The 25,478-nt window shown below is 39.0% G+C and overlaps 1 protein-coding gene across 5 annotated transcripts in view; it reads left to right on the top strand.

Moving 5' to 3' along the window:
- MUSK (muscle associated receptor tyrosine kinase) overlaps nt 1–25,478 on the top strand; it is a 91,786-nt gene that overhangs the window by 41,574 nt on the left and 24,734 nt on the right. For 3 of the 5 annotated variants that reach the window (XM_030858394.2, XM_030858392.2, XM_030858391.2), the window contains exons 6-7: nt 14,488–14,612; nt 21,332–21,491. In XM_030858394.2, the coding sequence (XP_030714254.1) occupies nt 14,488–14,612; nt 21,332–21,491 (285 nt within the window). Of the gene's footprint in view, nt 1–6,740; nt 6,771–14,487; nt 14,613–21,331; nt 21,492–25,478 lie in introns of all 5 variants that reach the window. The other 2 variants (XM_030858393.2, XM_030858390.2) reach the window with 1 other exon arrangement.

Here is a 25,478-nt window from a genome sequence, read left to right as displayed (position 1 = left end):
GCGTGGGAAGAAAACAATGGTCTCTCTTGAGACCATTTTGCACTCCTTCCTGTAGCGAGAGCTATGTACTTTATTTTCTTTTTTGCTCTAGCTTGCACGTATCTCAGAATTCAGTTTGAAGCTTCGTCATAGTATCCGTTACACTAAACAAACAAGAGGTCTCCTTTTCTTGAAACTAATGTGTTGTTATTTCATTTAATTTACTGTCACACCATTGATTAGACTCACTTCAAAATTCTCTATGAAAAGAGATGGAAATAACAAAGCTGATGGACTAATGGAACTCTTCCTCCAAGGTAGTGGTTTCCAAGCATCAGTGCACATCAGATCTTCTTTAAAGGCATAGCTCTAGGTTGCATTCCCAAGGGATTCAGATCTGATGCGTCTCTGTTAAGGCCTTTTAACAATCTCCCAAATGATCCTTACATAGGTAGTCTATGAACTACACTTTGAGAAACATTGATTTAAAGATTTCTACCTGGAATGTCTTCATTCCAGATGAAGCTTAAAAATTTAAGAAGAAACTTAGCTTATTCACCATTAGTATTAGGATAACTTCAAATTTATTCATTTGTTGAGTGCCTACTATATTCCATGTAGTGAGGTAAATCCAAGGTTACAGAGATAAATAAGACATGGTTCATTTCTTGAAAAGTTTTCAAATTTAGTGAGGAAGGTGAACATGCAAGCAAGTAATTACAGTAATTAAAGTTCAATATATTTGCAATGATAGAGTTTGGGCAGGATACATACACAGGACAGGGGAGACAGTGAAAGGTCAGGGAAAGCTTCAGAGAGGTGAGGTCTCACAGGGCTTTGAAGGATGAATGGCAGCTCATGGTACAGATCACATCTCAGTGAGGGAGGGGAAAAGGCAGACTTATCATGCTAGCACAGGCACACTGACCCCTAACCAGGGAGTCAAAGATGGACTAAAGAGTTTGGGATAGTATCTATTGGAGGCGCTATGAAGACCGGAAGGAGCTGCAATTTGACTCACAAGCTATTTGAGTTTATAGTCTATGCTATCTTTCTTGGACATCATTTTAAAATGGGTGTATATCTACCATCTCATCAGCATGGGACCCTACAGTTTGGAGGCCTATATATGGTCCTATTGGAACATCCAGAATCCCATCTCAAAGGCTACAGAAATGTTCCCAAGCCAAGCCACTTTAGACAACTGGGATATTACCGTGTCACTTAAGATTAAGGTTGTGACTCCTGTTTCTTTTCCCAGATAAAACTTCTGGTCAGCTAAAAAATAAATAAATAATTTGAAAGTGCTGGTTCTTATTAAACTTCAGTTTCTTTGACTACTGTCAGAGTCAGGTATCTTCCTTTTCATGCGATTAGGTCAAAATGTCATTTAAAAGTAAACGAAGATTTTGATAAATATACTGTAGTTATATACAGTGTTAACATTGGAGGAAACTGAGTGAAGAGTACCTGGGAACTTTCGTATGCTTCCTTTACAGCTCTTCTGTAAATCTAAAATTAGTCCCAAATAAAAACCTTTTGAAAGGGTAAACTAATAACGACTTCTGTCCTCCTCATCAAGCTGTTTAGCATCTCCTCCCATTAAAACCAGAAGATAATTTTTTTTAGAATGAAAAAAGTGAATCAGAACCGAAATTCAACTTTTGACTTACAGTTAAACTTGTAATGTACTTTCAGAACCATTTTAACAAAAATATTCCTAATAGTTGCTCTAGCTACGTCGAGGACTGAAATCAAAACAAGTTAACTCTGTGTGGCTCTTGTCTGATTTCCTTGGTAAACATGTCTTACTCACAGTCATTATTCACCATCCATATTTACAAGCTAGGAAAATGTTATTATCTCCAAGGCCACAGAAATGTTCCCAGCCCAAGCCACTTTAGAGAATTGAAATGTCACAGAGGCAGGCCAGCCTGACTTGGAGGAGAGAGGCACAGTTTGTGAGGGTACCATGTATGTTTTTCTAAAGGAACTTGCGCTCCCATCCCTTCAGAGATGGAGCCGCAGTGGATAAACCTCTTTATGCATTGCTCTGCTTCAAAGGGGACAGAAATGTAAACAGTGGCAGCACACCAGGATGGGGTTTCTTTGCTTTAGCCACCAAGAAGTCAGGAAAGGAAAACCAGGTATTTACTTAGGTGTATCATTACTATTGTCAGGTTTTCTTTTAATGATTGGAAAACAAAAGAAGAATCCGTTCAGAAACAAAGTACCACAGAGCCTCACTGTGATTTCTTTTCAACCACCCCTGAGCCATTTTTTTGAAGTATAAAATTAAGAACTAAAATGACCTTTTTTGTTCTTTGGGATGGTTGTCTACTAACAGGCATCTCTGACTCAATAATTCTTAAAATACAATGCTGTATGAGACAAATGTAGCCTACTTAAGAATGGATTCAAATAATCTAATATTGATTAGCATCTGTGTTTTGATAATAGGGCCTGAAGAATGGATTTCTCTTTCTAGAGTGATTCTTCTCGGATAATTGAGGAATGGATTTAAGCACAGGGTTTTAACACCTACAGAAAGGCTGTTCAACAGGATCAATATCTGGGATGCAGCCAGCTAAGGCAGACTGAAATTTAAAGACAAGATAAAATAAAATAACCTTCTACCTCTGAAGTCAGTTGGAAGAACAGCTTCCATCAGTCAGGAAGATACCATAGAGATAGAAATAGCAAGCAAGAAAGCAAGCAAGAAAGAGCTAGAAGACATGGCTTCAAAATTAGCCCTCAGTACCTTCTAGCTGTGTCTTAGTTGCTGTATTAACTTGTTTGTACAAATCATTTCACTTAATCTTCTTCATAATTCTGTGAGTTGGGAGTCGATACCTACATTTTCTGCATGAAGAAGCTGAAGTTCAAAGAAGTTGAGCAATATCACAGTTCAAAGAGCTAATAAGCAGTAGAATGAGGACTCAAACCCAGAGCCACTTGCCTGGTTTGTTTTAAGGATATTATATATAACTGTAAGGAAACAATTCTAGTAATACGATTTTGATTTCCCAATTTCTGAGTATGTCCTTAGAAAAAGCCCTAGAATGGTATTCTTAGAGTACAGAGATTTCCTTAAGATATTGCCTAAGAAGAAAATTATAAATGATGCCATCCTACAAAGAGCAAAGAATGTGCTATTTCAGCCTCCATTGAGACTTCAACTCTAGATAGCCAAATTCCTATTATCTTCTTGGCTTTCCTCACTCTTACAGTCAAAAGAATGGAAACCGTCTCACAGGTCTGCCTGTTTTCTCTTCTGGTTTCATTTCTTTCTTTCTACAAGATCTACATGACCTGTATTATTTAACCAAATATATTCCTTTTATTTCCGCCAGAGAACCTTGATGACTTTCCCTCCTTCTGTATAACAATACATTTCCCCTCCAAACTTCTTCTCCCATCAACTAATACGGTGAACTAGTAGGAAAAAGTTAATTGACCTTAGAATCAAGTCATATTTACTCACTGTCACACACACACACACATATTCAAAATTGGGGAGATAGACCTTAATAAAAGCAAATATAGAAATGAGTATTGGGTATTCAGGACTTTCAGTGGAACCAATGACCTGTTTTATTATATGAACGCAAATAAAAACTTACGCAAGTTTAGATTCATAGAGGTAGAGTATTTAGAAAGAGTCTTGCTATTCTTTGAATTTGTGAGACTCTAGGTGTATGTTAGTTTTAGTTCCTGGTACCACAAGATAAGAGGATAAATTACGAAAAGAGGGAAAGATAAGAGGTGGTTCAAAAGTGAGCAGTCAGGATGGTAAACTGGGGCTAGCAAGCTTGGAAAAATGATAATATTTGATGGATTTTTTTTTTCATTTTTGTCCAGTGGATAGAAGTAGGAACTAGGTCTTGGCGGGGGGGGGGGGGGGCGGTGATTATAAGGAGACTGATTTTAGTTTGATTTAGAATATATATGTATATATTTTTAAAACACAGTTGTTCAAAATGGGTTGATATGATAATGCTGAGTTCCTCATAAACCAAAGTATTCAAGAAAATGATGGATATCCTCTTTAACTTGGATGTTGATTTTATCTCAGATTAGTCCAATATGAGAAGTCGCAGATTCTCTGTTCTAAATGTCCTACTGAACAATCCCAAGAAAGCAGAGATGGAAAATGAATCACTATCCAACTCTTTTTTAAAGAATTTCCTTTCTCTACAAGAGACTGTGCTGGACTTTAGGGGAAAAAAAAAAAAGGCAAAAGCAAAGTATGCTATTCTGCTCCCTCCTCCACCCCCTACTCCCCACCCCCCAAAGAAGATTACAAATCACATTGGAAGACAAGACTGATGCAGTACACATAAGGCAATTAAACGAAAATTTAACAATCAAGTGAGAATAAACACCATGAAACAGAATATGTAAAAATTGATAAGAGGTAAAGCAATCAGTTTAGAAGACAAGAGGGATCGTGGTAGGCTAGGCAAGCAGGATACACGGAAAAACTAGGGCTACAGTTTGACCTTGAAATAACAATCTCATACACTGAATGCTCGTACTCAACCTTAAATAGTTTGCGGGTATTCTTGCATATTTGCCTCTAATGTAAAGTAACCTCAATTGTGTGCGCATGTGTGTGACTGTGAATGTGTATATTAATACCTAAGCATATGTAAATATGTATCTATAAAGATGTATATTTGCATTTGTGTGTAGAAAAAAACTTTGAGAGTCTATATACGAAAGTATAATTTCTGGTGGAACTTCCAGACCTCCTCCTAGGAAAATGGCAAATCTTAGACATTCTTTCATCTTCCGAGTTGGTTCTACATGTCTGGAGTGGAGGAAATGGGTGCATTAGTTCAAAACTGCTTCCAATTCCAAACAGATCAAGTAAAATGAACAATAATAACAATAGTAGCAACAAGGTGAAAGATGGCAAAGGAAAATCAGCATTGCCCTCGGAGTCGACTTTAAAATACAGCCCAGTAGAAGATCACGGTGTCAAATTAAAAGGAGACTGAGGATTTACCTGTACTTGCTCTAGAATCCTAGTGAGAGTAGTGTAAGAGATGAGTAAATAAAGTTCTCAAAACTTACTTAAGGCCCTTCAACTTTAGTGGAACAAAATTTTGGAGATATAGCAGCCAGATAATAAAGACACTTAATATTCCCAGAGAAGTCCCTTGCCCATGTCAGGCACTCATAAATAGTTATTTGGCTGGTGGAAAAAAAAAAAAAAGGGTTTTTTCTAAGCTTAGAAATAAGCACAATTGTGCTGACGAACTAGAAAGATATGCGCAGCCCAAAGGCATTCAAATATAATTTTTCAGGTCCAATCTGGTCCAACTATGGACCTTTATTATTTATTCCGATTAAGATCTGTGTGGCAAACAAGGAATCTCTGCAGTTTTCAAGTGTCCAGATGACAAGTTTTTAGCATGGAAAAAAACTCATTTTTAGCCAACATGACCTTGATAATTAAAAACATAAAATAAGAATGTGCCACGGACTTGATTGGTGGAGGGAGGGAAAGCTCAGAGTAAAATCTAACTGGGAAATTATAAGTTCACTTAAATTTAAGAGTATTGGGTATTAAGTACCAAAATGAGGCCTTCTCACTGCGATGCTAGGTTAGAACAGAAGATTTGGTGTCTGAAAGTTGGAGTGGCATTTCTGGGTCTGCATCTGCAGCAAATCTGTGAGTCTCAGATTCCTTGTCTAGAAAATGGGCTGAATCATATCAACCATGTACAATCACAGAGATATGGTGAGGATTAAGTGAGATAATGTACAATGTGTGTGAAAGTCTCCATAATCTGAAAAGAATTATACCAATGTATTCTTATCATTAAAAGTAGTTAACAATAGCATTGCCATTTTATACTAAAAACAAATATTGTACTTGGCTTATCACTAATTCAAAGAAAGGTCTATTCTAACTATACTCCAATAAAATTAAAATATTTTTTAAACCACAAAGAAAGGTCTAAATTGACATGAAAAAATAAATCTTCATGATAGAATAATAGAGCTTCATGTGGGCTCTACATCTGATATGGTTGTATTAAACATTTTGGAACAATTAATTTGGTGGTTGTCTCTTTTCTAGGATTTTTAAAATTCTAAAAATTCTCAATTCCGTATACCCAATTTAGATATTTTGATATTTTTCTTTGTAGCTTGCTTTACTGCTTTTTTCCTGAAAGAGAATGACTTGCTCCTCTCTGCTCTCTGAGCAGCCTCTGGGAATTGATACAGAGGAGAGAATCTCTGTTGGTTGTAGGCTCCGTTCTGCAGACACCCCCTAATCCTCTGTTTACCACAACATGAGTCTATTACCATAGAAATGATAGCTGAGATCCCAGATTCAACATCACTGACTTCACAGCAGGGCCTCGTAAGTGGAGAAGCCACGCTGACGAGGAGAAGCACAATCACTACTACTATTATCAGAAGAGTAGACAGTCCGTGGCCTTGAAAGAAAGGGTAATTGTCAACATCGCAATAAAAACGCATGAATGAGCTGCGTTGCTGGGATATGTTGTAGTTCATTTTCTGTGTAATACTGCCTGACTAAAAGTAATGAGTTGAAATTTTATGTCATTTAATAGTTTGCTTTTAAAAGGCCAGCAGTTTCACTTGATTGCATTTGTCTCTCATTAAGAAACAAGCAGATTCTAATTCATCTTTACAGCGCTGTTTCAGTGCTCAAAGGTTTCCCTTTTCATGATGCGTTGTTTTTGTTTGTGTTTGTTTGTGTGTCTTGTTTCTATTAATAGAAGAGAGTGAACCTGAGCAAGATACTAAAGGTATTTTTTTTTGCTTTCTGCACTGCTTCTTTTTAAATGTATGGTTCGATTCAACTGTTTATTTCTCTGACTTTGTAAACTCTGAGTGCCACGATTTTGTAAGGAAATAACAAACGATGTACGGGGAATATTAATTCAGCATTTAACAGTGTTATTAGATGGGCTGCCTTATTACATAATATAGTTATTGAGCACTTACTTTTATTAAGAAAAGTTTGAATCGACAGAAATGTTTAAACTTTGTACCCCAAACTCTGAAAATGCAAACAAAATGAAATGACGTCAATCAGCATGAGAATATAAATCTCACACAGATTGGAATAGAAAGATCCTCTGACCAAAAGCCTTGGGGGGACAGGAGGTGAGGGTGTTACAATCTTCGGAGACTTGTAAAAATGTCAAGGTGCCAGCTTAGGTTTTTACTGTCATTACTTGAAGTGGACAAGTATTATGCAAGTGCTCCAAACCAAACCAAATCAATCATACTGTTCTAATCTAACTTTTGTGTATTTTGGATGAAATTCACAAGTTCTCATATAATACAGTTTGGCTCTAGGAATAAACCCTAGGGTGGTATTCGTTGAAATAGCACCTCCTTATCTTAGTATTTCAAATAAGGTATCCGCGATGTTTTCCTATTTCTAAATATCACGCTGCTTATAACTAAATTTAGATAAAATTATTTCACCTGCTCCTGTGTGGCTTTGGGGGGTTTTGTTTGTATTTTAGTTTTTGTTTTGCTTGTTTTCAATTTACTCCTGTCAGTGCTGGTTTGAATCAAGTAGCCTCAAAGACCTCTTTAAGGGAAGCTAGAAAATTAGAAAGAAGGAAGAGAACGAAAGAAAAAATTCATGCAAACTTATTGTGTCCTTTGAAATAATTGCTCAGAAATAGAACTTATAAGGGACTTCAGTATTCTTCTGGTCCTACTCGCTTACCAAGAAAAGAGAGGCAATTCAGCTCAAGCCAAACTGCTTATTAATTTCAGGATTTAACTTGGGTCCCCCACCTGTTAGGCTTTCCATTACCCCACCAGGCAAATTTCAGAGTGTATAATGGCCCTGCTTCCTTATTACAAATTCAGATTACCCCTTAAAATGGCAGCCAATAATAAACTTTATTATATATCTGAAAGTGCTTTGAAAAATGGAATGAGAAAGATGCGGCGGGGTGGGGGGAAGAAGGGAGGGAAGGAAGGAAAAGGAAAGAAACAGAGAGAGAAAGGAAATGGGAATACAATACGGTTATATTATACAGAACTTTGGAATCACTGGCTGCTTAAGCCCAATTTTGAATACAGGATTCTCAACCTGCAGTTAGTATTGTAAACTTACCCCAGAGAAAGTAGAGCCCCAAACTCAGAACTAGATACCATGAGAGAAAACCCAGGGATAAACAGATTGCCCGTGTCTACTTTACATGTTGCAGATGAAGAATAACGTGCTTGGCCATAGGAAAGCAAGTCAGAAACAGCTCACAGTGAATTGGAGAATGATGGATAAAACTATTTGTAGAAAGCAGAGTTGGATAGTTTTTTTCTTTAAAAATCCACATCGAAACAACTGTAAACATTTTCCAAATTACTCAGTAATGTCATGCCCCTTCTATCAAACAGCTCGTTTATGCAACAAAAACACTTCTATATTGTCTTTCATGCAAATATAGGTAAAATAGGGATATTCAAGGGACATTTATTTGATATGAAACCTATCACATTACTTTTAAAATGGATGACTCAGAACGAATTTTCAGTTTGTGGCTGCCGCTAAAACAATGGGAGTTTATTACTGAACTATGTTTAAGTTTATTATTACAGGTATACTGTTATCCATGGAGCAGTCTGGCATTTATTTTTAATGGCAACTGGCTCTATTGTTTTGAATGTTTGATAAATGTGGTGAAATTTCCTTCTCCATCCCTTCACCTTTTATGCTTGGAACTGGTAACAAATACTGATGGGTATAAGAATATTAGCTTCATTGCCGATAAAGCTGAATTGAAAAATAAAGCTTTCTCTTCCTTCATCCAAGAATTGGAGTCAAGTGATCTACTGATTCCTCCCCACAACTCCACCTTTCACCTGGAGTCATAGGATGGAGAAGTCCTGACCTGGAGAACTTACCTACTGCATATTAACCCATACCCTTCTTGTTTGCTGGGTAGCTGGCAGAAAGATGGCCCAGAGAGGATTGAGATACTCATCACATATACAAGCAATTTTCCCCAATCTCACCAATCAGAGGAGTCACTAATTCACTCATTCAACAAATATCTATTGAGTGCCTACCATGTATCATGCAGGGTTCTGGATCAATTGATCAATGAACCGACCAATGATCTGTCTATCAATCAGCTTGTGTTAATGAACAAAGCAAGCTTTGCCCTTCTGATGCTTACATTCCAGGAGAAGAGACAGCCCAAAACCAAACAAATCAATACTTATGACATGGTGTGAGGGGGATGTGTCGAGAAAGCATTATGAGAAGACATCTGAGTCAAAACCTAAAAGACATTTGCAACCTTCTTTGAGGGAGGGAAACTGGCAGGAAAGGTGTAAGCTATCTTTCAATACTGAAAGAGTCAAGTTTCTATTTTATCTTTTGGCAAGAACGTGGGAGGGCAGGAGAGACCAGCTTCCCTTTATTTCCTGGCCTTTTTTTTTCTCTTAACCCATCAGACTTAACAGTGAAACCCATGATCAGCCAAGGGTATATCTGCCCCCTCGGAGCAGGAGACCAGGTTGTCAGCACAAGCCTACGTTCATGAAGCCACCTGCAATGCCAATGGTGCTCCTTTCTGTACCCTCCTGTGCCCCACTGGACCTCCCAGAAGGTTCTGATATGGGACAGAGCAGCACATTAATTAAATTAACTCCAAGGCTACGTTGACCTCTAGAACGATGACGGACTCTGTTTTAGTTACCATCGCACGTAATTCTTAACTGTGTTGTGCAATATGGATCATCAGAGGTTTTGCAATGAGCCCAAATGATACTCCAAATAATGTAACGCCAGCCAGAAGAAGAGAAAAATCCATAAATTACAGAATAAATAAATAAATAAACCCTCCCTTATTACTAAATTTCCAGGAAGAATTTAAAGTCCCCAAATGAAAATTCTTGCCTTTGTAAATTAAAGCAGAAAGAAAACAATCTAGATTTCATAGTTCTCCAGTTTCTTACGCTTCTCATCTTCAGCCAGAAGGCTCTCATTCAGTTTTAAGGGCACACTGACTATTGTCATCTTCAGCAGCTGCTGTCTACACTTTTCCAGCATTTATGGAATTGAATTAAACCCACTCTCAATCTTTCAAGGATCCTGCTTTTTTTCCCAGATTCTCGAAGGCAGTGGGACCCGTAAAATGATCATTGCAGTAGACTCAAACTCAAAAACTTCTGGACATACAAGTATAGCCCCAACCCCCTACAAGAGTTATTTCAGCCAAATGATGAATATGGACTCAATTATGTTGTGCAATCTAGGTCTCCATTATTGTTGCCAGAAAACATCAGAAGGAAAAGAATCCCTGGGTGTACCCTCGCTCAGATGCCAGTCACTCTGTGTTAGTTGTCCAGGGTCCACAATCTGTGAACTTAAGACTGAGTTGGGAGAAATCCCCTATCAGGTGTTCAGATGGGGTACCATGTTTGTCGCTCTGGAAGAAATGTACACTGCCTCCTAGCTGGCTTGTCTTCTTGAGAAATTTAGACTTTCCAGTGCGGACAGCCTCTGTCTTCTAGTCTTTCTTGACACTTCCTTCTGACCCATCCAGCATTTTGCAACTTTTTAATTTTCCGTTTCACCTTGGAGCCTTGTTTTTCTGGAACTCCAACAGAGGTGCAGCCTTCACCCCTATTTTAAGAAGGCAGTTTTAGCTCTCACCGCCAGGCTCTCAGGACAGGCTCCATAATTTGTGGACCAGGTGCAAATGACATTGAGGGCCCCTAGTTCAAAAATCACTTATAATTTCAAGACACAGGCAGCAGAAAAATAAACGAAGCATGGGCCCCTCTAAGCATGGTGCCCTGGGGGACTACACAGGTCACTCGCTCTTGGAGCCGACCCTGCTGACCACCATAATGACTGCTATTCCTCTTGCTATGGAATTTTTCAGGTTATAACTATCGCCTGCTAGGGAAAATTTTCCCTGAGTCCCACATTTTGTTTCAGTTTGGAATCATCCCCCACAGAGCTCTGATCTAAAACTGTTGTGGTTATTTCTGAACTCTTAGGACTGATACCTCTGACAAACGTTTTTCCTCAGAACCTTACCCTTCTTCAGGTTTTAGGTTTTCTAGTACCTTATGCTATTTCAATGGCAAAAGAGGTATGTGTCCCATTGTATGTTTCTCTGGAGCTGTAGAGTAAGCTCTACTGCAATTTTTAAACTTTTTAATGTTAAAACATTTCAATCTTACAAAAAAGTAGATACAGTAATATATTAATAGTAAACTCCCATGTTCCCATCACCCAACAGCAACAGTGATCAATAGTCTACCATTTTTGTTTTATCTAACCCAGTACCAGTTTATTGCTGCTGGCTTATTTTAAAGCAAATCCCAGACATGGATTCAATCAGTCCGTATGTACTTTAAGGCTTTTTAACGCAGTCACATTACCATTTTCATTACCCCATCCATCCCAGCTAGCACTAATTTCTTACTACCATTTACTACCAGGACAGTGCAATTTTTATTTGATTGTCTCAAAAAACTTCTTTTTACATCTGATTTGTTGCATAAGAATCCAAATGAGAATTCACACATTACATTTAGGGGTATGCCTCTTAAGCCTTTCTCAATCTATAATAGTTCCCTCTTTTTCTTTTTTTCCCCAATATTATTTATTTGGTGAGGAAACAACATAACTTGCCCTGTTCAGTTGTCTATATTTGGGATATGATAGAATTGTATCCTTATAATGTTGTTTAACATGTTACTCAATCCTCTATTCTTTCGTATATTGGTAATTCGACCCCAGGACTTACTTAAAATCAGGCTCAATTTTGTGTTTATTTGGGGCAAGGGGGAAAATTCAGCTTCCTTTTAAACATTAAATCCACTTTTTTTTTTTTCTTTAACATTTTTGCCTTGAAGTTGGCACCTTCCTTCCTTTTTCTTTCTCCTGGCTTTAGGGTCCAACATGTGTATTTCTAGCATGCTCTTCTAGATTCCACCTCTTAGAGTCCTCAATATCAAAAGATAGAAAGGTGAGTTCAGTGATGTTGAGCATTCTTTCATGTGTTTGTTGGCAATCTGTATATCTTTGGAGAAATGTCTATTTAGGTCAGAAATGCAAAGGAAAACCACAATGAGGTATCACCTCACACTGGTCAAAATGGCCATCATCAAAAAACCTACAAACAATAAATGCTGGAGAGGGTGTGGAGAAAAGGGAACCCTCCTGCACTGTTGGTGGGAATGTAAATTAATACAGCCACTATGGAGAACAGTATGGAGGTTCCTTAAAAAACTACAAATAGAAATACCATATGACCCAGCAATACCACTACTGGGCCTATACCCTGAGAAAACCATAATTCAAAAGGACACGTGCACCCCAATGTTCACTGCAGCTCTATTTACAATAGCCAGGACATGGAAGCTGCCTAGGTGTCCATCGACAGACGAATGGATAAAGAAGATGTGGCACATATATACAGTGGAATATTACTCAGCCATAAAAAGAAATGAAATTGAGTTATTTGTAGTGAGGTGGATGGACCTAGAGACTGTCATACACAGTGAAGTAAGTCAGAAAGAGAATACCGTATGCTAACACATATATATGGAATCTAAAAAAACAAATGATTCTGATGAACCTAGGGGCAGGACAGGAATAAAGACACAGATGTAGAAAATGGACTTGAGGACAGGGGGAGGGGAAAGGGTAAGCTGAGACAAAGTGAGAGAGTGGCATGGACATATATACACTACCAAATGTAAAATAGATAGCTATTGGGAAGCAGCTGCATAGCACGGGGAGATCAGCTTGGTGCTCTGTGACCACCTAGAGGGGTGGGATAGGGAGGGTGGGAGGGAGGCTCAAGAGGGAGGGGATATTGGGATATATGTATACATATAGCTGATTCACTTTGTTATACAGCAGAAACTAACACAACAGTGTAAAGCAATTATACTCCAATAAAGATGTTTAAAAAAAAGAAGATGATCAATAGATTGTGGGTGTTCGATTCTTGTGGTTAAGGACAAAATTTATATTTTCCTCAAATTTATTATGTTCTAAAATATGATCAGAAAATACAAGGTCCAATTGCCATCTCTCTCTAAAAAAAAAAGAAAGGTGAGTTCATCTGAACCTGCAAATCTGGAGTTAGAACTTGCAAAAAGCATACAACTGTTAAACAAATCATATCCTCCTATATCTTCTTGAATTATGTAACCCTTTTAAACAGGTATTCAAAAATCAGAGTAACTTCTAATACAGCTGAATTTGATCTAGCCCTGGCCTGTACATCTCCTATCTAGTATATACTATCTCTTCTGTACTTTCCTTTCGAATACAGACTCCACAGATTTCGCAGTTTTAGAAGAACTAAGCATCAAAGCCTGGTGTTAATTGGAATTTCATAGTCTAATATTATGTTCTGTCTTTAAGTCCCAGAAAACAAAAGACAAGAGCAAAAAAAAAAAAATCATGTTTGCAGTAAATGGGCAATTAAAAGGATTCCATAATGGTTTAAAGAACACTGGATTTGAAGTCAGAGGAGTTGAACTCAGGTTTCTCACCCATCAGTTTTATTACTTTGGGGAAGAAACTTAAATTACCTGGGATTTGGTTTCTACATCTATTTAATAAGAGGAGAAATCTAGTTGATCTCTGATGTCTCTTCCAAGATTAGTGATTCTGTGATTCTAAGTACCCTTCAATTTATTGTACATTCTAAACCTCATCTCCACTCTTCAATTAAAGGTAAAATTTCTTTTCACACCAAAAGAACTTCCTCTTACCTAGTTAGTGGGGATTCAGCCTCAGAAAAGAATATAAATCACCCATTCTCCTGCCCACTTTTGTCTAAAATATTCCTTTTCTTTTTGACCCTGTATGCTCATCTCACTCTCTGAAAAGTTTGACAGATTTTATCTGTCCTCCCACTGTGATACAGTTGAAGATGTAAAGCATTAGTTAATTATTTCATTAATTCAATTAAATATTATTACTTTGGTAGGCACTCTCCTAGGTACTGAACAAAACAGGCAGGGTCTTGGTTGCTGAGGACTCTCGGTCTACTGCGGGGATACAGACAATAGACAAAAAAATAAATAACTTCAGATAGGGGTAAGGTCTATAAAAACAATGAAACAGGATGATGAAAAAGCAAATGGGGGGAAGGTTAGACTTTACGTTGGGTGGTCAAGGAGGCCCTTTCTGAGAAAGTGTCACTTAAACAGAGACTTAGATGATACAAGGAAACCACGACATGAAGATCTATGGGATGAGTGCTCTAGGCTGAAGGATGGCATGGACATCTCTTAAGTTGGGAACAAGCTTGGTGTATTCTGGAGTGGTGAAAAGCATAGGGTCGTAGCATAAATGGCTTAGAAGCCAGGGCACAGTATTTGATATTACCCTTAAGACAGAGGGAACATGGAAGATCCTTCACAGGAGAACATGATCTGATTTGCATTTCTTAAAGACCACTCCAGCTTGACTATTCCCTGTAGGAGAGTCACTCACCACTTCTGTTTTCCTAACAGTTTTTGCCAGAATCCTGCGGCCTCCTGAATCCCACAATGTCACCTTTGGTTCCTTTGTGACCCTGCGCTGTACAGCAACAGGCATCCCTGTCCCCACCATCACCTGGATTGAAAATGGAAACGCTGTGAGTGCCAACTGTACGGAAACTTGTCTGGGGAAGACGCACTGGTGGTGAATTTCAGGGCAGAACACTTATTTGTAGAGTTACCTTGACCTCTGTCATTGGTCCCACCTGCACCTCCATTTTTCAAAGCCTTCCAATATTTTCATCCTAGAAGTCACTGACTTAGAGACTGAACTCCATAGGTTTACTTCTTTCCTTGTATCATGGAGATAGTAGAAAGTCAAATTCATTCTTTATGCTTTTGTGTAAAAGGGAAGTGGTATTAATTCCTTCCCACACAAAACTCATCAATTTAAGAATTAGTCCACTGTTGGAGCCTACTTTGATGAAAAGTAATCCAGAATTAGAACCCATGTCTGTTAGTGCAACAGAATTTTCTTTTCATTTCTAATACTGGTAATAATAACTAACATATAGTATGTGGTTGCTATGACCAGGCCCTGTTCTAAGCACTTTACATAGAAACATTCATTTATTCATTCTACAAATGTTATTGAGCATCTCCTGGGCATCAGGCATTATTCTAGACATTGTGGATACAGGCACAAACAAAACAGGTAAAGTTTCCTGCCCTCAACTTGCTTACTTGTGATGGGGAAAAACAAACAATAAAATAAGCAGATGGGAGAATCTATAGTCTATGTGCACAGTGTCAAATGCCATGGAGAAAAATAAAGCAGGAAAGTGAGAAAATACAATCTCAGGAGAAAGATTCCATTTTCAATAAAGTGGTCAGAGAAGCCTCATTAAGATGGAGATATTTGAGCAAAGATCTGAAAGAGCTGAAGGAGGAGGCTATGTAGATAATGTGGGGATGATAACCGGGCAAAGTCACTGAGATAAAGGTGCACCTGGTATGTCAGAGGAACAGCAAGTAGGTCAGTGTGGCTAGAGGTGAGTGAGCAAAGAGGAAAGAGGTAAGGGGTGTGCACAGGGGTTGTAGATCCTACAGGCTTATATAGGTCAATTGATACAATTTGGCTTTATTTGAGTGAGGCGGGATGCCATTGTAGGTCTGTTTCTGTCGTCTGTTTTCCTGCTGACTCTTTCATTGTGTTTTGTTTCCTTGTGTGCCTAGTTATCTTTGACTACCTGCTGTTCATTGTTTTGAGAAAAAAAATGTCAGAGATTAATTTGAGGTCTAGACAAAGGTTCTTTTCTCCAGAGAATTTTTGTTTGTTTCTGCTAGGGACCAGGGGCTACTACTAATCTTAGACTGCCTTAAACTTGTTATAGTAAAGTAACTTGTAGTCTTGTTCTTCTTCAGCTCTCGAATTAAATTTTAGATGCCATTTAAAATTCACATCTTATTTGGCAGTATGTTTTGTGGCTTTTCTGTGAAGCTGTAGGAGTTGTCTTAAGCCTCTCCAAGTAGTGTAAAGAGATGCCCTAAGAAAACTGGGTAACTGACAATATGACCTTGCTAATTTGTCTTAAGCTCTGTGAAAACAGTTAATACAGAAAATGGAAAGACATAGGCTTTTAAAAAATTCAGTGTTTTCAAAAGGCTCCTTTCAGTTTAGAACTGGAACATATATGATTATTCTCTGTTGGAGTTGAGGAGTAATAAAAAAAAGCCAATGGTTAGAGTTAGTTTTGGTCTTATTGAGACTCCAACTTCATCTTTCAAGATGTGATTCACAAAAAACAGAAAGCAAAATGGATTCTTCGGCAGAGATTCTAAAACAGGAATAAAATAAATGAATGGTAACTTTCTTCCAGGAAGAAAGCAAAAGGACATCTGCAGTTCTCATGGTCAGAGAGAGTGTTATTCTTACAGCCAAGTTTTTTTTTTTTTTTACATCTTTATTAGAGTATAATTGCTTTACAATGGTGTGTTAGTTTCTGCTTTATAACAAAGTGAATCAGTTATACATATACATATGTTCCCTTATCTCTTCCCTCTTGCGTCTCCCTCCCTCCCACCCTCCCTATCCCACCCCTCTAGGTGGTCACAAAGCACCGAGCTGATCTCCCTGTGCTATGCAGCTGCTTCCCACTAGCTATCTACCTTACATTTAGTAGTGTATATATGTCCATGCCACTCTCTCGCTTTGTCACAGCCAAGTTTTGTTCTTGGTGCTACTATCCAAGTCCAAATAGAAATCGAGATGACTGCTCCGTGCTGATGCAAATCACAGGAACTGGAGGCAACTGCAGGCATTTAATAGATGTTGGACAAGTAGCCAACCAGAAAAGTCTATTGAGGAGAACAGGGAAGGGCCACAGACCTGGTATCATTCTGGGTGGGCAGGATTAAGACAAATGCAGAGTTGGGAGATATTTGACACAGAATAAAACAGAATTTGAACTGTGGCTTTTCACTAACTATAAGCCAGTGAACTAACTTCATAACACACTACCAAGTACAAACGAGTACTTTAAAAGATGTGAATGCTCCTTTTCTCCCCCTCCATGAACATGCCAAAAACGAAAACCCTGAATGATTACAGCCAAAGAACAAGAGAAGAGCAAGCAACTTACCCCAAAGCCATCAAGAATTCTTTTGCTTTCTTCCTATGGAAATATCATTCATTTTTCAGGAAAATTTGTAGTCTTAGATGAACTCAGAGTGAGCAGTAATATCACGTTTGTTTTACAACGTTGGAAATAATAGTTTGGTGGGGCTATAGCAGAGTTTACTTTTCTAAAAGAAAATATCCTTATATTTTGATAAACAGATTTATTTAAAGTTATACCCATCTATTTATTATTTTGGCATTCAAATAAAAAATGTAGAAAATCTGCACATCTCTCTTGCTTTGTCCAATCAATATAGTTCCTAAAATATGTTAAAAGCTGAATCATTTTAACTTATTAGAAGGATTTTATAAAATAAATAGCCAAATCATCTGTGTTGAAGATTGTGGTTTTTGAATTTCCTTAAAGGGAGACTCACCTATATATATTATATGTATTTTTTTAAATTTATATGTTTATTTATTTTTGGCTGCGTTGGGTCTTCCTTGCTGCGTGCAGGCTTTCTCTAGTTGTGGCAAGCAGGGGCTACTCTTCGTTGTGGTGCGCAGGCTGCTCATTGCAGTGGCTTCTCTTGTTGCAGAGCATGGGCTCTAGGCGCGTGGGCTTCAGTAGTTGTGGCGCGAGGGCTCAGTAGTTGTGGCTCGTGGGCTCTAGAGAGCAGGATCAGTAGTTGTGGCACACGGGCTTAGTTGCTCCACGGCACGTGGGATCTTCCCAGACCAGGGCTCAAACCCATGTCTCCTGCATTGGCAGGCAGACTCCCAACCACCGCACTACCAGGGATGTCCCTATACATATTTTTAAGAGGCAGTTTTTTGGTTTAAAGGACATGAGCTTTGGAAACATCTCTCACTAACTGGGTAAACCAAGATAATTACATATATCAAGTGGAATATATTAAGTTGAATATTTCAGCAGCTAGATCGAAAGAGGTCAATATTCATAGCTATGTTGATCAAAAACAGCATGGGAAATTTTCTCAATTGTTCCTTTTTCTATGATGCATAGACAGACGTTATTACAACTCATGGACCGTATTGGGCCACATCCTAAAGGTCCCTGAGACAATCCTAGCCAGCTGGGACTATTTGCAAGACAAGGTCATAGAAGCCAGAATACCATTCAGAGGTTTCTCTATGTTGAGGTCAAATCATGATGAAGTTGTGGGATTATCCATAACTTGGGATAGATTCTGTTCAAACAGCATTATTAATATATTAACGATATGTAGAAAATATTCCACCTATATTGCCTCGCTCAGAAGGCTTTTACATACGTTCAATCAGGTGGGAACTAATATGCCTATTTAATAGAGTTCCTGTTCGATGCCCTCATTTGAGGTCACTGTCTCAATACCACACACAGAGCAGAGAGCTGTTTATCCAGCTCTTTCAGATCAGTATGCCTGGGTGACTTAGAGAAATACCATATTTACTGTAATAGCAGATAGAGTCACCTCAATTAAGTCCTCAACTTCGCCTCAGCATACCTTGGTCAAAGCTCCCAGGAATAAGCTGAACTCATCATTTTGAGCTTTTAAACCTGAAGAACAAAACGATCAAAACGCAGGGCAAAGGGCTGTTTTGAATTTTAGGTCATCAAAAATACTAAACTGTTGGTCAGGCTGCTCCATGAAGAAAGAAAAACAAATTCAAACGATGACTAACAAGGCCTGCTGTGCGTGAATCACAAACTGAATCAAGCCAGGCCTCTGGAAACAGGAGGAAAAGCTCTTAGGAATCACATCATAATCAGGCAATGAGCCTGAGGACTTGCTGGTCTACTCGTTGAACTATGTCAGCACCTGGATGATGTCCAGGAGAAGAGAGATCAGGCGGTTTAAAACTCACTTCTCTTTCCTCCCAAGACTGTTTTCAGTGACCTTGAGGAGTGACTTTCTTAGCTGTGAACATGAAAATTGTGGGAGTTTAGTCAGCATTTGGGGGATTACTCGTTTCTGAGTTGTCTCCCAGGCACTGACGGTACAGACCTACTTCTTGAAAGAGGGAATGAACTTTGCAAAGGAGGAAGGTTCCACGGATTTCACATATATAAACTGGAAAGGGATTATATTTATAAACAAAATATCCTGAGAGCATAAGGCATACTGACTGACAGAGGTTGGAGGTCTTTAGCTTTTTTTCTCATTGTTGCTTTGTATTAAAATTCAGGGAGAGTCCAAAATTGTATTTCACCAACAAGCACCTACCATATAGCACAGGGAACTCTAATCAATATTCTGTAATAATATGGGAAAAGAATCTGAAAAAGAATGAATATATGTATATGTATAACTGAATCACTTTGCTATACACCGGAAACTAACAGAACATTGTAAATCAACTATACTCCAATAAATTCTTTTAAAAATTACATTTCAAACTGTTCAATCCTTTCCATCTAACTTGGACACTCAAATCCATAAGAACGTGCACCTCTGATAAATATGATAATGATGAATTCGGTTTGAATTCCCAACTGCATGTATGTCTCTTAAAGATATTTTTCTCTCTGCCTTGTCAATTTCTCATAGAGTCCAGGCTGCTTATCTGGGGAAAATGCCACAATACTTGATCTGACCTGGGACGTTTCCCCAGTTAAGGTAAATTGATGCTCACGTAAACCAGTGTTTCTCATAAGGAGACTAATAGCGCAGGTAAAGAATAAAAAGACAAAGAAGCTAAGTGAACAAACTTTCGCTGCCTAGTCGCTACAGAGAGTGCTGGGTTCTGGGGCCAGCCAGCCACCTGGCAGCAGAAGGATGGAAAGTTGGTCTCACCTCAGGGCTTCCCTCCCCCTTGCTGGTCTAACTGTGAAATCTTCCCTCATGTGAAACAGTAAAATAACTGGCTCCAAGTTTTTCATTCTCTTCTAGACAGAAAGATCTCTTTCAAGGCCACCATGGTACTCATCCCTACTCCTCCAAGATAAGGTTAAGGTAAAACCATCAGCTAATTCCTTGCTTGTCATTCCATTCACACTTCCCTCAAACCAGCATTTTCCCCTCATATAAGCAACGATAATTAAACAATAATTATTGGAAAGATGGTAGAGTGCTTAAGAAAACAGTGAAGAAAGAACCACCAGTTTAACAAGTGCCACCACTTTAACAATGACATTTAAGTCAGACATTTGTTTTGCTCATGGTTGATTTGAGGTTGTTACTACTGTTCTTGTTTTCTAGTAAGTCTATTCTGTTTTCTAGGACTAGGGAAGGCACTAAAGCATAATGATGAAAAGCACAGGCTTTGGGATCAGACAAACTAGGGTGTAAATTGGAACTCTGCAACCCAGTAGAATGTGCTAGACAGCTGTCTTTCTCACAGAGTTGAATGCTGACAGCTAATAAGCATTTACATAAATTAACCTGTCAATTATGTGCTAATATGGCATTGATAGCCTGGCTCTTTGAGGACATTTGACTTTCTGATTTAAGTAATGAGGCAGAAACAGAATTGGCTTTACAACCATTTTCTCCTGATAACCATTCACTATTTGATGTGCATTTATGGGGAACTGAACAGGAATTATGAAAATAAGCCCCAAACTCTATAACCTCTCATAATTGACTCTATCTTCAAGACAGAGAGACATATCTTGGAGGATCCACACAGTATATCCTTTCCTACTTTGCATTAGTTATCTATTGTTGTATCACAGACATCCCAAAGCCTAATGGCTTAAAACAATAACCATTTGTTAATGATCAAGTCTGTGGGTCAACCAGATGGTTTTCCTGATTTGGGCTAGGATTGCCTGCTCTTGCTGATCTAGCTCCTGTGATTGGCAGGTTGACTGGGAGCTGATTGGTCTAGAATGGCCTTACTCGTATATCTGGGTGATATTATTGGCTCGCAGCTGGATCAGTGAGGATGACTGGGCTATATGTGCCTCATCCTCCAGCAGGCTAGCTTTGGCTTGTTCACAGGAGGTCTAAGAGCAACAAGAAAGCAAGCCACAATGTGCAAGAACTTTGTAAGTCTCTGTGTCTTTCTAAAACATGTCACAAGCCAATCAAGAATCAAAGCATGGAGAAAGATGCCACCTCTTGAGGGAAGAGCAACAAAGTCACATTGCAAGGTCATGGGCATATGGAGAGAAAAGTTGTTGGCAAGTTTTGCAATCTACCACATGCCTCTTGATCGTAATCCTTATCCTTTTTCTTTCCAGGCAACTGATACAGCATATTAGAAATCCTTGACCTAATTCTATCTTCTTTTTCCCCCTGACTCCACCAGGTTTCTTCTGGATCCATTCAAGAAAGTGTGAAAGACCGAGTAATTGACTCAAGACTGCAGCTGTTTATCACCAAGCCAGGACTCTACACATGCATAGCTACTAATAAGCATGGAGAGAAATTCAGTACTGCAAAGGCTGCGGCCACCATCAGTATAGCAGGTAGGATGGATTTTCACAATTGCATTGCTCCAGGAGAGGAGAGAGTTGGCACTATTCCACAATATCTTTCACTGGGGAAAATCTTTTTTTTTTTTTTAATCTCTTACTCCAGTCCCATTTGGGATATTTCTTCCTCCATAGGGACACTCCAGAGGTTGACCTAGATAATTGATTTTGGCTGATTTGTTGCTTCAAAAACTAGATCCACAAATACCTGCCCAAGTGATGGGTAACAGCTTCCAGGAGTTCATTTCTTTTTCTTTCATTTTCTTTTCTTCCCTTTCTTCTTCTTTTATTCTTCCTTTCCTCCCTCCCTCCCTCCTTCCTTCCTTCCCTCCTTTCATCCTTCGTTCCTTTCTTCCTCCCTCCCATTCTTTTTCATTCCTTTTCCTCCCCTCTTTTTTCCCTTCCTCTTCTTTGTTTCTTGGGGTTAATCAAACTTTCCAAGGCTCTAAAGAGGAAGTTGGCAGATATTTAACATGGTTGTGCCAGTTTCCGCATGGCTACATTTTGAGGGCATTTTTACTTATGAATATGTGATCTACCTCATGGTCTTTCCCCTTCCTGTTTCATGCAAGTGATAGCAGGACCTACAGGTATTTTCAAGGAAAAGGGCTGACACATGGATTTCTAGGATACTTGTGTTCAGTTATAAAGGTTTATTTTTAAAACTTAAATGTCCCAAAGGCTTCTGAGAACATTTGTGGAATTCCTAGAGATGGAAATAATCCCTGTATCAGGAAATGCCTAGCATGATAATATTCATAGCACGTCTACTGTCCAAGGGTCAGCAGAGAGATGCTTGGCCTCACATGTAAGGCAAGCACTGGCAGAACCTGTGCCCAGGGCCAGCTCCCCAGAGCCTACTATTTCTTATTACAGTGCCACTTCTTAGATCTTCCCTGATGGGGAAATTTCTAGTAATGTTTGCGATTTTTTAGCATGAGGTGAATAAAGACACAGAGAGATACAAAGGGAGCACTGGACAAGGCTGGCCCTCTGAGGCATGCCCATGAAGGAAAGAGATTTCAAAACCAAGGATCCCTTCTGCCTTCTCCTCCAAGGATACATCTGCCTACAGTATCTTGAGACATCATATCAGTTATTTGAGAATTTCCACTGATGGGAAGTCATTTTCCCAGAGAAGAGTGAGATTCTTAAAAGTAAATTCATCTCAGTTTAACAAATAATAATAAAATGATTACTATTCACATAGCACTTTGTTGTTTACAAAGCACCCTTACATGCATTTATTAAATACACTGGGCTCAGTCCATTGCGTTAGGTAGAGGATGCAAACTTAATTAACGAATGGGATCATTAGCAATGGAGTCCCAGTTTTCTAGGGACTCTCAACCTAAAAAGGAAGTCCATTGGTCACAGACATTATGGCACAGACTATGTTCTATGCAGCAGCACAAAGTACAACAGCAGACACAAGACAGAGTTTAAGGGAATCCTTGGGAAAGAGATGCCATTTGAGTTAGAGATGACGAGGTCGAAATGAGTTCAGAAAATAGCAAGTCATGATGGAGACTGAGAATGAGGTGGAGGATGGGAAGAAAGGTTTGAAATGTGAGCTCTAGCTGGGTTATGAAGAGCCTGAGTAGGTTGACTATTCTTCAATCAATGGGAAGTCATTTAATTTTTTTAGAGAAGGCAAGCCATATGATCAGATATATTATTTATCAAATCGACAGATGTCGGGTGTCAAAAGATGGGGAGGCATGGCATGCAGATAGGAGATTATTCCAGGAGTCTGGGAAAGTCATGAAGGTCTGAACAACAACAGTAACAATTGGTAAAGAGAGAACAGGGCAGATGTGTGAAACCTATCAGGAGAGAAACGATAGGATTTGAAAGTGTTTGAATGCGGTAGAAGGAGTTCAGATGTGTCTGAAATTTTGAGGAAAGCATCTAGGACAAATAATAACAGATAAAAGAACATGAGGAGGTTCAAGAGATAATAAAACAATTAAATTTTTGATGCTTTTTAATTACTTGGAATGATTCTCACTATCTTATGTTTTATTTGATATTTGATCAAGACCCAGTGTTAAATACATAAATATATATTTATATAACCTATATCTATATATTTACAAAGTGTGTGTATGTGTGTTTGTGTGTGCAGAGAGAAGGAGAAACATTTACGTATGAATTCTCAAATCCAAGAAAATAGACTGATCTAATCTAGCTTAGATTAGAATCACCTCCACTGGCTAGAAGAGAAAAATTAATGTTGCTAATCTGAAGAGAGTCTCATTTCAGGTAATTACTCAGTCATTCAAAGATCAATTTCCTGCCACATTTCTTCCTCCCCTTTCTCCTTGTGTCTCTTCCCTACGTGGAAAGAGAGAAGGAGTCTTGGATTTATGCAGTGATGTCCTCTGGATCCGCCCTGGTATTTGGTAAAGTCTACAGCTAGAGAACTAGTGATCTCATCTCTTGGCTTGGTTGGGACCCAGAGGACCTCCCTGTCTGGCTCAGCCCCACTGAGGCTCTTCCTGTAGCAGCACAACCCTCTACATCTCAGTCAAATCCTTCATCGAGCCCCTCTCTAGAGTCTACTCTGCAACATCTGCACATAGGTCACCCTGGCTCTCCCTACGATACCAGATATACTAAAAATCCAAGTCAGCTCCTTCCTTATCCCTCATGCAGCCTGAAGCAACTTCTGGATCACTTTCATGTTACACAAAATCCAAAAAAGATTCACACCTACCAACTCAGTTCTGCTGTCTACCCAACCATGTCATGCTACCATTTTTACACTAATATGGCCATCCTATGTCAGGGTAAGAGGTCCCTAAAAGGTTCTCTGCTTTTAGAGTCCCAAATAAGAAGTAGGAAAAACTCCCTCTGCTTTGGCTTTTTCCTTAATTTATCAATATACCTCTCTTCTAGGATTTTGGTCCAGAGAAAGGAATCTATAAAATGTGAATCGGAATTCTTAATTCCCTTACCTTCCACCTTTCTGCAACATACCAAGCTGAAGGAACTGGTCAGGGGCTCCCTCTTTAGTGCGGTAACCTTCAGAGCCCACCCATCATAAGTACAAAGACAGGTGTGAAGGCAGTGCTATGATCAATAAAAAGAAGAACCTGATAAAATGGGTTTATCTCCCCCCACACACAAAGACAGATCCATCACATGACATGATCTCCAAGATGCTGAAAGGACTATAGAGCATAATTACCACCATAGTGTATATGGCAACATCACCCCTTTCATCCCAGTCCTAGTCCAAATGAGAACCTGATCCAACACCGTTAAGAAACAGAATATACCAACAGAGGAAGCTGTAATCCTAAAGAAAATGATGGTATCTTCTGGTGGTAAAAAGAGCCTTAAAGTGTGGACAGGCAGCATAGAAAGGTAATGTCCCAGAATGCAGGGAGAAGTCATTAATGTTGAGAATAGACCAGAGTGAGAATGAGGGCAAAGAGCAAAGGCAGCCTGGGGGAAAATAGCAGGAGAATTTGCATGGGGAAAGGAATGGTGGGAGCAATGCGTGAGTTGGCACGTAGCAGCAGAGAGGACTGGAAGCTTGCCGCAGCAGAGGTGAATGCAGATAGGGAGCAGTGACCGCAGTAGGGGCAATAGTCATGTAGACTGAAACCAGTAATGACTGGACTTTAGCCAATGGGCCTGTAGGTAATGTATTTGAATAATGAATGTGAATCCATCTGCACATAGAAACAAAGTTACTAAAATGAGTAGAGGGACTCCCTCACGTAGCTAATTCATAAAAAGCTGCAAGGCCCTTTTGTTCATCCCCTGATCTGTTTTTCCTGTTGGATCCCATTTACTATGAGACCTGAAGCTCCCCTACTTTTCCTAAAATTTCCTCAGGCAGATTTAATGAGGGTGTCTCATGAGTGCATTGGAATAAGACCTCTGAACCCCATGAGACACCTGCCATTTTTCTTCCTCTCCTTAAGCTGTTCTTTTCAGTCAAAGCTGCTAGATGCCTCATAAAAGTCT

Source organism: Globicephala melas, chromosome 6 (genome assembly GCF_963455315.2).
Source record: "Globicephala melas chromosome 6, mGloMel1.2, whole genome shotgun sequence".
NCBI lineage: Eukaryota > Metazoa > Chordata > Mammalia > Artiodactyla > Delphinidae > Globicephala > Globicephala melas.
The sequence above is the reverse complement of the archived record's forward strand: the minus strand, read 5'-3'. Positions and strand labels throughout refer to the sequence as shown.